General features: G+C 35.5%; 1 protein-coding gene and 1 non-coding gene across 8 annotated transcripts in view; both read left to right on the top strand.

The window, feature by feature from the left end:
* Positions 1-14843, top strand: part of CKAP5 (cytoskeleton associated protein 5) — an 89641-nt gene that overhangs the window by 43073 nt on the left and 31725 nt on the right. For all 7 annotated transcript variants that reach the window (XM_006212285.4, XM_072969887.1, XM_072969885.1 and 4 more), the window contains exons 9-18: positions 311-415; positions 2756-2845; positions 2957-3121; positions 3801-3929; positions 4379-4561; positions 7277-7390; positions 7677-7787; positions 8748-8840; positions 10918-11103; positions 11577-11671. In XM_006212285.4, coding sequence (XP_006212347.1) covers positions 311-415; positions 2756-2845; positions 2957-3121; positions 3801-3929; positions 4379-4561; positions 7277-7390; positions 7677-7787; positions 8748-8840; positions 10918-11103; positions 11577-11671 — 1271 coding nt within the window. The remainder of the gene's footprint in view (positions 1-310; positions 416-2755; positions 2846-2956; positions 3122-3800; positions 3930-4378; positions 4562-7276; positions 7391-7676; positions 7788-8747; positions 8841-10917; positions 11104-11576; positions 11672-14843) is intronic.
* On the top strand, positions 3534-3606 carry TRNAL-AAG (transfer RNA leucine (anticodon AAG)). The gene has a single exon. It is a non-coding gene; the product is annotated as a tRNA-Leu (tRNA).

The following is a 14843-nucleotide window of genomic DNA, read 5'->3' as shown; positions in this document are numbered from 1 at the left end:
CCATTATCAGAGTCACCTCCTGCACAGTTGTGCAAAGCTGACAGCCCAGACTACCACCAATGGAGTGTTAGCAATTTGATATAATGGTTTTATGTACAGTTTATTAGTAGAACTTTAAGGTAGGAGACTAAACATAATGAAGGGATGTTCCCAAATTTGAAATTGTCAAAGAAGAATCTTTTCTCTTTTGTAGGAAACAAAGGTGGCTATCCATTACATAATAGCTTTCAGAGTTCTTTTAAGAACACATTTTCAGTTTCCTTTTACAAGGCTGTGACTCTTTTGTTTTCCTTTTTCCCTGCCTTTGTAGGTTGTTGGAAAGGACACCAATGTCATGTTGGTAGCTTTGGCAGCAAAATGTCTTACTGGCCTGGCTGTTGGGCTAAGGAAGAAGTTTGGACAATATGCAGGACATGTAAGTAACATTCCTTTTTAGATACAAATGAACAACATTATCAAGAATGACAGGCTAGTTTGCTTTATGCTTTAAATCAGCTCTTTGGCTTAGATCTTTTTATATGGATAATACAAAAAAGTATTTAATGGTCATTTCCTATTTTAAAAAATAATGTACTTATATACTTGAGACATTTTATATAGGTCACATTGTTGATTTATTAAAAGAAACTGACTAGAGACATTTGTTGAATGTACCGTTTCCTTTTATAAATTTGGAAGCAGTCAAGTTTGGTAACAGTTTTAATAAGTTGAGATGTTTTCTTTAATTCTGGCATCTGTCAGTTGGCCTCTAAATCTCGTCTCAACTACTTAGAATGGCTTAGGATCCTGAAAATTGACTGTACTGAATGTTAGGGTTCAACTTGCTAGCCACTTGATCATTCATTTCCCCGATTGACTTAAGAGTCTTCTAATAGTATTCATGTGCCAGTTTTATGTTGTGAAGCTAATATCTAACCTCACTTAGTTATGGTATTTGGAGCTTAGTTACTCATAGCATTAAAAATAATTTCAGAGAACCTAACTGAAAAAAAAAAGGACACTACCAAATAAAAATAAATCATGACTAATTTGTTACTAGGAAAATAAATATAAGGATCTATAAAACCCTTAGACATAGAAATCATGAGTTAGAGTAAAATTATAATCAGTATTTTTATAGCAGTCAGTCTTTATTATATAATATCTCCATGTGTGTATGCTATCAGTGTATTGACTAGCTTTTGGTCAGTTTTGTGTTACTTAGAATATTTTATACTTTTGTATTAGAAATAACTCTTCAAACTAGAAAACAATTCTTAAAGTATGTTTTAATTTACTAAATTATACTTGGATGATTACCTGGTCCTCTAGTTTGAGTTCTGATTCTAGCTTTGTGACATTTTGGTATGCAGCTTAAAGAATGTCTCTAGTGCTGTTATAGTTTGGGGTATTTTTCCCTCCCTTAAAATTATATCATACACAGTGTTTGATAACAAGCATATTAATGTGGTTCAGCTTCATTTTCTTTAGCTATTTGTATAAGCTTATCTTTTTGGCAATATATGAAAAAGTGAACTTTAGCTTTATAGCCATTAAAATATCTTGATTTTCAATAGGTGGAGGGCAAATGGGTGAAGGGAGTCAATTGTATGGTGACAGATGGAAACTAAGTTTTTGGTGGTGAGCATGCAAAAGTCAAATTACAATGTTCATGTGAAACTTAAAAACCAGTGTTACCTCAATAAAGACAAACAAAAAACAATCTTAAAAAGTATCTTGATTTTCAAGCTTATAACTGACTCCTGGTATTAAAAAGTCTTATATTTCTCCATGGGAACTATATTCCTTCTAATCTGTATCACTTCTGTGAATTTTTTTTTTAATTGGTGGGGGGGGGCATTAAGCTTTGCTATCTATTTTAGACCTTAAAAGAACAACTTTAATTTGCCTCCTAGCAAAGTGCCTGGCACTTAATACCTATATTTGGGCATTCAGTAAATATTTAATGAATTAGTGACAGTTTACAAGATACAATAAAAATTTTTAAAATTCTAACTTTACTGAATAAGAAGCTCTAATTCTGATCAAAATTGCTATCATTTCTGATACTGTTTCTTCAGTGTGGTGAAGGGGCAGGTGACATCCCAGTCCAGTGAGATATATCAGAATCTTGGGTGGTGAGGAAGAATTGTATAATTTACCTGTTTCCCTGCCCTAATTCCACCTAATTGAGAATCATTTTGTCTCATAAGAGATGTTATTGATAAAAATGACTGTATAGTTTATATGACGTATAGATGCAAAAAAAAAGGTTGAGAAGCATTGCTTTGGTGGTACAGGTGTAAGATTGTTCCAGCATAAGATTCTTGTGCCTTTCAAGAAAGGAAAAGGCTTCTTATCCAACTTAGATGTTTACTTTCTTTGGTTTATTTTGGTAGAGCCAAACATTGTTTAATAACAGTTTTATTGAGATATAACTTATATGCTAATTCACCCTCTTAAAAGTGTATAATTCAGTGATTTTAAAAAAATTCATAAGGGTGGGTAACCATCACTACTAAATAATTCCAGAACGTTTTCATCACTCCAAAAAGAAACCCTATATCCATTAGCAGTCACTCTCCATTCCCCCCTCCCACTGACCCTGGCCACCACTAATATACTTTCTTTCTCTATGGATCTGATGTTTCGTATAAATGGAATCATACATACGTGGTCCTTTGTGACTGGCATCTTTCACTTAGCATAATGTTTTTAGGGTTCACCAGTGTTGTACCATGTTTTCTGAATATATTCCAACTGTTCACTTTTAAAGGTTGTACCAACCATTTTGGAGAAATTCAAAGAGAAGAAGCCTCAAGTGGTACAAGCCCTGCAGGAGGCAATTGATGCAATCTTCCTTACTGTAAGTTGACAACAAGAGTTTGCGGTTTTGTCTACAGTAGTTTGTCAATGTGATGTTTTGATTGTTCTTTACAGTTGAGAAAAGTTCATTGACCACATTTTCTTTCTAAAGACCACACTACAGAACATTAGTGAGGATGTTTTAGCAGTAATGGATAATAAAAATCCAACCATCAAGCAACAGACATCTCTTTTTATCGCAAGAAGCTTCCGCCACTGCACTGCTTCTACCCTGCCAAAGAGCTTACTGAAGCCCTTTTGTGCTGCTCTACTTAAGGTATAGACTTTCTTTGAAATGGGGGAATATTTTACACCGAGGCAAGATTTTTTTCTACTAATTATGTACAGTGACTGCTTGATTTTAAGACTGTAGATTATTGTCTTAAGGAGCAGACCCTCTGCAGCTTTGGAAATTGAATCCAAATTCTTGTACTGTTTTGTGTTCCTATTCTTGAAGAAAAGCACAAATTAGCTTTATAATTCCACTGAACATTTTGTTTCTTAGTTGGCCCATAAACTGATCCCAGCTGGATGTGGCCAAGTATAAGCATCCAATTTAGGGTATTTGAATATCATTTGAATGTGAAGCATTTTAGATAGTGAGTAAGCAGAAAAGAAAGCACTTACTTGCAATGGATTACTAGAGGTTTCCTTTGAGGTTTCCTTAACTCAGAATTTGTGAGGAGGGTGGAGGATATAGCTCAGTGGTAGAGTGCATGCTTAAGATGCACGAGGACTTGGGTTCAATCCCCGGTACCTCCGTTAACAGCAAAAAAAAGAATTTGTGAAAGAGTAACAGTTAATTGGCAAAAAAAAAAAAAAAAAAAAAGCTAAGCTTTGCTTCTGTGAATTATAAAAAAGCAAATTTTTTATCCAGCAACCATCAGTCTGAATTAAAATAAATAATACCAAAAGTACCTTGTATTAAGATCATTTTGCTTACTTCCGCACTATAGCACATCAATGATTCTGCTCCAGAAGTCAGAGATGCTGCATTTGAGGCATTGGGTACTGCTTTGAAGGTGGTTGGTGAGAAAGCAGTAAACCCGTTCTTAGCTGATGTGGACAAACTCAAGCTTGATAAGGTAGGTTAGTAATGGATAGTAATGAAATTGGATAGGAGTCCTATCTCTATGCATTATGGGTTTGTATCCTTTTGATCAGAATTCTTGATTAGTAGAAATATCTTTCAAATAAAAAAATAATAAAATCAACCAATCTGTAGAGGAGGTAAAAAGTGATGTTTTAAGTAAATTTTGTTTCTAGTAACTGGAAAATTACCTTTCTAAATATGAATGTATTCCATCAAAAATATGGTTGTTGTAATTTTAATAAATTATAATTTGCATAGAAATAAAATGTAAGATGTTATTAATGTATATCTACTACTAAGGAAGTCTGGATAATTTGTTGAAAAAGGAAATTTCTCTCTGAATTCTCATGCAGTTGTGTTTTAGAAATGACTTATTAAGTAATGGAGTAATTGTGTTTCAAAGTTGGACTCAGTGATGTCTATCTCAATTTCATTCTCCAGATCAAAGAATGTTCAGAAAAAGTAGAGCTGGTACATGGTAAGAAAGCTGGACAAGCAGCTGACAAGAAGGAGTTCAAGCCTGTGCCTGGAAGGGCTGCTGCTTCGGGGGCTGCAGGAGATAAGGACACAAAAGATGTTTCAGCACCTAAAACAGGACCCTTAAAAAAGGCACCTGTTACTAAGGTTAATAGATGACTTGGAAAATATAGTTTAAAAATTAGAATTTATTGAGATAGGGTCTGAATCTCAGGTTCATGGTTGTTCTTCAATATGATTTCATTTGAGAAATGAACTCAATACCACATTCAAAAGACAGCAGAACATCTTTTAATGAAGACAGCATATTCCAAAAATACATTTGGTTATTTGAAAGTTTAATAGAAATAAAAATGGTAATGAAGATATAAGAATGCATTTTAAGGCATCAGAAAGTACCATTAAATAATGAAATAAAGTGTGGCAAGGCACTTAACATTAATAACAGCACTTAACATTAAAACATCACCTTGGTCATTTTGTTAATAATGCTCTGGAGTTGCAGGACCAAGTTGCCATTCTGTCAAGGTCTTGTCACCTTGTGTTGTAGAAGAGGGCAATTGCCCAAGGGCAAATATGGCATTCTTTCAATGAATACTTCTCCTGGACTCTACTCTCTTAAGATGAAGGCATCTTCTGCAGATGCAAAAAGTTCAATTCTCTTTCCCTACCCTGAATCCCAGCATGGAGTTTGGAAAAGAGAACTGATATTTAATGAGCTTCACTTTGTGAAGTATTTTACCTACATAGTTTCATTTAATCATCATTACAACCCTTGAGGTAAGTGTTTTGTGGCTCATGTTTTTCCAGGGCCCAGCAAGGTACACATGCTCTTACAGTTCACTCTGGTATTTTCATTGTTCATTTGTTTGTTTGCTTGTTCTGTCTTCCCACACTGTACTGTAAACTTTGAAAGATAGAGATCTTGTCACTGCTTGACCCCCTGTGCATAGAAGCGGTTCTGGCATATAGCAGTAACTTGGCATATATTTGTTGAATGACCAGAGTTGCAAAACTGGGATATGAACTCAAGTATCTTTAGCTACAGAGTCTGTACCTTCCTTCATGTTATGCTGTCTCTTCAGTATTCTAGTACAGGAAGTTGTCTGCAATTTTCTTCTTTCTCCCCAGCTCCTGCCTCTCCGGACAATACCTTAAGACTTTTTCTTATCTTGCTAAACCTTTCCATGCTAGCTGGCTTTCTCTTATAAGGAATTCCTCTCCCCACAGCCCCCCTCCCGCTCCAAAATAGGCTGTATGTGGGGTGGGGAAGGACCTACTTTAGTTACTCTTTTGATGAGATAAGGAGAATAATATTAGCCAATAAACTTACTAAGCCAATGAGCACAGATGTCTATTTTTTAAAAAAGTAGATTTGTTAATTGAGGTACCTTCCTATACAAAGTGCTGTTACAGAAAAAGATCCAGAAGAGATGTTCTGGTTAATCAAAGAGTGTAAAATTTTCTATTTTTACAGTTGGAAGACAATTAAATCTTTCTTTATGGGATTGTTATTATGAACCAAAAAATCATACTGCTGATAGAAACTGGCAAGTATTAGAGGTTTCCATTTGATTAAGAATCAGCATCTCAGTTTTGCTAACCACACGTTAAAATCTGAGGATATGTTCAAAATAACATTGATTTCAGAACAGGTCTGGATGTTCAAAACTAATTTGGTCCTCGGTCATTTTATCTTTTCTTTTTAAGTTTGGTACATTGCTTAACAAGTATCCAAAATAAGTAGAAGGAATGGTGTGAACACTGATGTGTTTTGCCATATTAATGTTACTGTCATTGGCTGTGTACTTTACTATTTTCTTGTGACCTTTCAAACCTGGGGTGAAATAAATTTAAATCAAGATATTTAAATAGAATATTAGCAAATAGAATCCAGTGGGTACAATAAAAAGTATGACCAACTGGAGTTTATTCTAGGATTGCAAGGATGGTTTGATATTAGAAAAATTACTAAATTTAATTACCAAAAGAAATCTCATTTCAGACACTGAAAAGGAATATAAAAGAAGGGCCCTGTGGCTTAGCTGGTCCAAGTGTCTGTCTAGAAAAGGAATATAATAAATTTTATCTTTTTTTTTTTAATGGAGGTACTGGGGACTGAAACCAGGACCTCATTCATGCCAAGCATACCCTCTACCAGTGAGCCATTACCCTCCTCTTCAGCATATCTTGTTAAAAATTCTTAACCACATACAAATTGATGGATACCATGATAAGATTAAATATATCATTTTTATAGATTATATGATTGTATTCTTGGAAAACTCAAACAATTCAACTATAGAACTACTAGAACAATAAAAAAAAGGTATTCAGTGAGATGGCCATCTTCACATAACTAGAACACTCACTGAGGTTGCCATAACTTAGTCTCTCTTTACAAATTAGTTCTGCAGTGAGTAATAATATATCCTCATGTTACTGGAGAACCTTGTGGTTAAATATTGAATTAATGTTATCATGCAGAAATTGTCCTTTGTCCTTTACAAGTGTAGGAAAGATTTAGAGGCATATAAAGGCGTCAAACATTAATTCTCACATTAATCTGTAAATATAGGATAAGTCCAATCCATCAATTTTATTTCATTTATCTCATTAGCTCATTCTGAATTAGAGGTTTTTAATACAGCTTCTGCAGATTCCCCTACAAGTGATCTTCAGGAGGTCTGTCTGCCGTTAAAATTGCAAAATTCTATGGGCATAAAAGATACGGGGATTTTTTTTGTTGGTTCAGTGATCCCTCATTTTAATCGAATTTTCAAGGCATCACTGACCCCAGTATGTCTCAGAACCACTATTCTAAACCCTTACATGGTCTATTATTTTTTTATTTGCTTTTAGGCTGGTGGGCCACCAAAGAAGGGGAAACCAGCTGCACCAGGAGGCACAGGGAGCACTGGAACCAAGAACAAGAAAGCACTGGAGACTAAAGAAATAGTGGAGCCTGAGCTCTCGGTCAGTATTACACAGTATGCCTCAAACTCAAAACCTTGCAAAGTCAATTCCTGTGATGAGACTGGAGTTTTTTCTGTGCTGAGTTCTGTAACATATAGTTAACTGATACGTTTTTAGCTTATGAAAACTGTACTTTGGACAAACTTCTTCTTTATGCTAGTATAATAAAATCCTCAGATACTAAAACACACCTATGGAAGTGTTCTTGTAGTTTTGGCTGGGGTGTTATGTTCTTGCCATCTGTTTCCTTAAGCAATTGTTAATGTTGATGTTTTGTATCTTACAGATAGAAATATGTGAAGAAAAAGCTTCAGCTGTCCTTCCTGCTACCTGTATACAGCTTCTAGATAGCAGTAACTGGAAGGAAAGGCTGGCCTGTATGGAAGAGTTCCAAAAGGTAGGTGCCCAGAAGTGAGCTGAGTGTGCAAGAAAATTACATTATATAGAAGTGATGAAGTTGATAACTGAAGGACTAGTCCTAATTGTTACGTTCTGTAACCAGTAAACATGTTTTGCAGTGTGTTAAGGTGGGGTTTTTTGTTTGTTTTTTAACTGTGTGGTGTTTATCTTTTAATATCTGCTTTTTGTGGCTTCTGTCTTCTCATAACAGTGATTACTCGAGACAATTAGGTTTATTCTGAATTATAAGGCTTAGATGAATTTTAGTATTATTGGATTTGTTCCTTAAACTTACTCAGCAAACAGGTCTCTTCACTTAAACCACCCCTTATCCATTTCTATGTTCCCCTTTTTGTTGTCACGATTCTTAAAATAATAGACATTATCACTTGGTATGAGAAGCTTTTAAAGATCTGTGTGGGACAGGAGCATGGTAGTTCATGTTGGCATGCACTTTCTGATTCTAATGAGGAAGGGTTTGCAGAAACTGAAAGAGGGCTGGGACTTGAGGCAGGAGAACTGGCTTCCGGTCTTAAACATCCACCACTCAGATTTAGGCCTAAGTTTGTGCTTCTTGGATATCTGATTCTTAAATGCTCTAACTTACTCTACTTTGTATGTTTTTAGGAAAATCAAATAAGTCAAAATATGTATAAGCAGTTTCTGCCATACAGTTGGCAAATTAAAACTGTCACTATTTACTTTCCTTGGAGGAAATCATTTGTGAATTCCTGAAATGTGAAACAAAAGGTTTCAGTGATATTGCTGTTATAGCCATATACCAAACATACAACTTAAGAAACAAAGCATTATAACAGAAACTAAATAAGCCCTCTGTATGACCCACCTCATTTCCATTCCCCTCCCTCCTTCAGAGGTAAGCACTTACTTGATTTTGGTATATACTGTTCCCTTGGAACTAATCATTAATCCCTTAACTCTCTTGTTTTATGTCAAGGCTGTTGAGCTAATGGACCGAACAGAAATGCCATGCCAGGCATTAGTGAGGATGCTGGCCAAGAAACCTGGATGGAAAGAAACTAATTTTCAGGTATTTTTTAATTGGAGATTTAATGTATTTTTATTGAAGTAATTTTTATTTTATCATCCTTTAGAGTATTAGGTATAGGTTTGATAGTGATTTTAAGCTTGTTATTATTTTTTTTAAATTGCTCAGCCAATGTGTCACCTAATTTTAGATGAGCAGTGGAATGTATGCTTTTTGTTTAAACATGTGACTGTAACTTTGTGCGTTTAGAAGCTTATATATACAAATACTTACTGTTTGTATAATTCATATGTATGCATTTTTCTTATTGTTTAGGCCTAGAAGCTCTCTCATCTTTAAATATCCAAGGGAGGGATAAACAGTGAGATAGCTTTCCTATCTGTTTGAATAAAAAATATAGTCTTTAAATTGCCAATAAAAATTTACCGCATAATCCGGTTTAATTCACTAACAATGGAGATGAAATTGAGCAGTACCATTATCTACCCCTAAAAGTATGTGTAAAAGGGAGGTGTAGAAACGTAGTACACGAAGGAAAATGAAAAAGGAGCTTTCTCCTCTAGACATGCATAGGACCTGATGAGAAACAGAAGTTTGAAATGTATCAGGTTTATTTTCGGCTTCCTTGCGAGTCTCTTCTTTACTTCTGTTCTACCACCTCTTGTTCTCTCTTTAGGATCCTTAGCTCTCTTGCACACTGTGTTCCCTTAGCACTGTGATACAGCACCTCATCTGTACCATGCAGCTCCACACAGGCCTCCCATGCCAGAGAGTTCTTGCGCTGCCTTCTTCCCCTCATACCACCGCTTTTAAAACTCCCTTTTATGCAGCTTCTCAGATAGATGAAGGAAGCACACCTGATTTGAGCTAATACTCTTCTGTGTGTTAGACCCATAATAAGAGAAGATTTTATATATATTTTTCTTTATAACAACTTTATTGAGCATATAAAACTGTTTTAGAGGGTACAGTGCAGCCGTTTCTAGTCCATTCACAGTTCTGCAACTCCCACCACTATACAATTTTAGAATATTTTCATTGCCCCAAAAGGAAACTATTTTCCTTTTCCTCCCCAAGTCCCCACCCCTGGTCCCTGGCAACTATTAATCTACTTTCTCTCTCTATGGATTACTTCTCCTGGACATTTCATGTAAATAGAATGATGTGGCCTTTTGTAGCTTTTACAAGGATCATCCAAATTATAGCATATATCAACTCTACATTCTTTTTTATTGCTAAACAATATTCCACTGTGTGGATATAAAACATTTTATTTACCCATTCCCAAGTTGATGAGTATTTGCATTGTTTCCACTTTGGGGCTATTGTGAATACTGCTGCCATGAACAAGTGTACAAGTTTTTGTGTGAACACTTTTGTGTGTGTGTGTGTGTGTGTGTATACCTAGAAATGGAATTGCTGGGTCTTATGGTAACTCCGTGTTTAACTTTTTGAGGAACTGCCAGACTGTTTTCAGAAATAGCTGCACCATTTTATATTTGCAGTGCAAGAGAGTTCCAATTTCTCTACTTCCTCTCCAGTGCTTGTTGTTTAAATATTCTAACAGGACAAAGGGGATTATTTATGGGCAAAAGAGTCTGAAGTCCCATACCTCCGCCATCATTACATTAACTTTTCCATAATTTCTTCCATTCTTCCACTTAAAAATCTACAGTTTCTTTAAATCTCCCAAGTTCTGTTGGATGTGTATGTACATAAAGGCTGTAAATTTTTGTGGGCAACTCTATAGGAGCTCTGAGTTAGTGTGGTCACTTATTACATATTTTAGGATGTGTACTCAGTACTATATGCAAATAACCATAAGAGGAGGAGAATATAGAAATATTTTTCAGTTCATATACTTTCCACGTAACAATGCTTGTTAATATTTTAAAACACTTGAGTGGTTTGGTTTTTTTCTCTCGTAGTTTTCAGTTAGCTACTATATATAATAACAAAGGATTAAAAAGTATCTTCCTTCTTGGTTTAAAATTCTAGTTTTAGTTTGGTCAGAGTTAGCAGTCCCTAACTCTGTTACATCCTTAGGCTGCTATAAAAAATAAGGAAGTAAATAAATGTCTTTGGCTTACTCATAACTATGATACTTATCCTTGTTCAGGTGATGCAGATGAAGCTTCACATAGTTGCTTTGATTGCCCAGAAGGGAAATTTTTCCAAAACTTCAGCTCAGATTGCCTTAGATGGCCTTGTAGACAAGATTGGAGACGTGAAATGTGGGAACAATGCAAAAGAAGCTATGACAGCAATAGCTGAAGCTTGTATGTTGCCATGGACAGCTGAACAGGTTAGTGGTCTAGAGCTCTCTTTCCTCAAGTTTTCCCAGTTTTTTCCCCAGATTTTAATTTAAAATTACTAGTTAAACTTTAGTTCTTTTCTTCATCATTTAAAATTGTGTTTGATGCTGTATTTTTATTTTTACCTTTAGTAATACACTGTTGCCTAATAATTAAAATTGTCTTAGTCAAGAATATTCTAAGAATGAGAATAATTTTCTCTTAAGACATAATAATCCAAAGTGATCACTAATGAAGAGTTGTAAACAGTCCAGGATGTTTTTAATACTACTGTCACTTAGTCATTTTCCTACGTAAGTTAAATATTTCGTTCCTAAGGCATGCTTGCAGTTGTTTTAGCATCAGAAAAACCATGCCTAATCTACTTCTGCCTTAATGTCATGCTATATTTCTATGAGAAATATGAGAGAAAACACAAATCTGTTTTTGTTTTTGTTTTGTTTTGTTTTGTTTTCTGCTCCAGGTTATGTCGATGGCTTTCTCACAAAAGAATCCCAAGAATCAGTCAGAAACTCTGAATTGGCTATCAAATGCAATAAAAGAATTTGGTTTTTCTGGGTAAGTCAGAAAGAAGTCAGAGTACATGTTTTGCTAGTGTCTCTAACTGGTGACTGTATTTGTTGTAGCTATCTCAGCTTATTTCTGAGAAGCCAGAACTGGCTTATCTAATTTATATAAAACAAAACCACTTTTGTTCCTCAAAAGCCTACATTGCTTTCTGCTCCTGCATTTTGACATCCACTAACATCAGAGTTCTCTTAAGTTATTTTTCCTCCAGTACTTACAACTGTCTCACAGAAAAGCCAATTCCAAGGATTTCTAGTCGAATATATTTGGAAATTAATACATAAAATGACATTTTTTTACAGATCTGTAGTGCACATTGGAAAATTAAATGCTCTCAGAAGTCCTGCAGTAGAAACACTTGTTTAACCCATTGTTTCCCAAAGTTAATATGCATTATTGAACACATTTGTTTACGGTCAACTCCCTTCATCTGTGGTTTTGCCTTCCAAAGTTTCAGTACCTGTGATCAACTGCAGTCAAAACGCATTAAACGGAAAATTTCAGAAATAAACAGCTCATAAGTTTTAAATTGTGAGCTGTTCTGAGTAGCATGAAATCTACTCTGTCCTGCTCGGAATATGAATCATCCCTTTGTCCACTGTTTCCTACCCATTAATCACTTAGTAGCTGTCTCAGTTATCATATCGACTCCTGCAGTACTGGAGTGCTCCTGTTCAAGGAACCCTTATTTTACTTAATAATGGCCCCAAAATGCAAGAGTAGTGATGCTGGCAATTTGGATATGCCAAAAAGAAGCTGTAAAGTCCTTCCTTTGAGTGGAAAAGTCAGAGTTCTCAACTCAATAAAGAAAGAAAAAAATAGTAAGCTAAGGTTGCTAAGATCTACAGTAAGTATAAACTTTCTATCCATGAAATTGTGAAGGAAAAAAAATTCATGATAGTTTCACTGTTGCATCTCAAACTGCAAAAGTTAGAAGTGCTTAGTTAAGATGGAAAAGGCATTAAATTTGTGAATGGGAGACGTGAACAGAAAATATGTTCTGATTGATGGCAACGTGTTCCCCCTTTCAAAACATGGAGACTATTGAAGACTTCAGTAGGGGGTCCCCTGAAATAAGTGACACCAAGCCATTTACTGTGAAAAAGGATGCTTTCACAGATTCAGAAATAGGTTTGGACTGAAAAATATAAAAATTACTGGAGAGGTGCATATGCCAGTGAAGAAGCCACTGCCACATTTCTGGTAGAGTTGAAGAAATTGAGAAAGACTGCATTCATGTAACTTTTATTGCACTATTTTCTAATTGTTCTATTCTGTTATTAGCTATTATTGTTAATCTCTTACTGTATCTAATTTATTAATCAAAGTTTATCAAATGGGTGTATGTATAGGAAAAAATACCATATATATAGGATTCCATACTGTCCGTGGTTTTAGGTATCCACTGGGGGGTTTGGGATGTATCCCTTGAGGATAAGGGGGAGTACTGTATTTTATTTAACAGAAGTTTATTGAGCTTACTGGGGAGGATATAGCTCAAGTGGTAGAGCACATGCTTAGCATGCCCAAGGTCCAGGGTTCAAACCCCAGTACCTCCTCCAAATGTAAATAAATAAATAAACCTAGTTACCTCCCCCTCATAAAACAGAGAGGAAAAAAAGCAAAATGACAAGTTTATAGAGCTTACTTTATGTCAGGCACTTTGTAAGTAATAATTCATTTGATTTACTCATGATAAAAAAAAAAACGATGTGAGATATTGTTCTCTCCTTTTATAGATGAGGAAGCTAGGGCACAGAGCTTAAGTGATCTGCCCAAGTCACAGCTAGAAAGTGGCAAAGCCAAGATTTGAATCCAGGCATTCTCGTTCCAAGAGAGAATACTGTAACTGCTGTACTATGTTGCCTTTCTCTATGCCATGATGCTTTTCACAACAAGCCTGTTAATAGACCACTTGCAAAACAGTGTTCTGAGTTCTACTAAATGATGGTTTACTACTTTAAAAGTTATCATTTAAGTATCACTCAAGCACAGAATTGTTTGTTTTGTCAGTATCTGTGGTGTCCTCCTATAGTTGAGCATATTGTTATAATCCCTTCTTAATTGTTTAATTTAATCTCTTGGCATGACAGGAAAGCCATGTGAATTTTCCTCTTTCTAATTCATCTGTGATCTTTCATTTATTCAACAACTACATATTGAGCATCTGTGATGTCCCAGTCATTTGTTCCACGCCCTTGGGAATATATCATGGACAAGATCAGATTCCTGCTTTCATAGGACCTATATTTGAGTAAGGAGAGATGACAATAAACAGTAACAAAAAAAATACATCAGGAAGTATAAGAACAACAGGGTAAAAATAAAGCAAATAAAGAGTTAGGTGGTATCACCTTGGAGTGTTTCAGGTAGTGTTATTTTCTATAGGGTAGACAGGAATCTTTCCTGAAACAGTGACTTTGGAGCAGAGACCTTTAGGACATGAGGGAGCTAGCTATGACAATCTGGAAGAAAAACCATTCTAGACCAAGGAAACAGCAAGTGCAGAAGCCCTGTGGTAGGAGCACATGTGACATTTAAAAATAACAAGGAGTAATTGTTCTGAATGCAGCTAGAGTGGAATGAGTGAGGAGGTAGGGAGTGGTGGGAGATAAGACTGAAGAAAGAACAAGGGGCCAGGTCATGTAGAGCCTCAAAGTTTTGAATAAATTGAAAACCATTACAAAGTTTTGAGCAGAAGAGTAACAGGATTATTCAGAATATAGTCAGAGGACAGACAGTAAGGATTAAGGGCAGAAACAGGGAGACTAATTAGTAGGCTGGTGAAATAATCCTGTCCAGTAATTATAGTGGCTTGGAAGTATTATGACTCAGAATATATTTTGAGAGTAAAACTAAACAGGATATTGGGTATGAAGGAGAGGGGAGTCAAGAATGGCCTGAGAGACTGGAAGAATGAAGTGGCTATTTACTGGGATAAGGAAGACTGTGGAAAGAACAGGTTTTGGGGTTGAGATGTAGACCATCAGGAGTTTGGTTTTGACAGATGTAGCACATCTACTAGACATAAAAATAGAAATGTCACAAAAGCAGCTGGATATATGAATCTGAAGTTCAGAAGAGAGATCAACACTGGATTTAGGAGTAATTAGCATATAGTTAGTATTTAAAGCTTACTTTGAGTGTAGAAACAGAATAGGTG

Source organism: Vicugna pacos, chromosome 10, assembly GCF_048564905.1.
Source record: "Vicugna pacos chromosome 10, VicPac4, whole genome shotgun sequence".
Taxonomy (NCBI): Eukaryota; Metazoa; Chordata; class Mammalia; order Artiodactyla; family Camelidae; genus Vicugna; species Vicugna pacos.
Note: the sequence above shows the minus strand (reverse complement) of the source record. Positions and strands in the feature narration are given on the sequence as shown.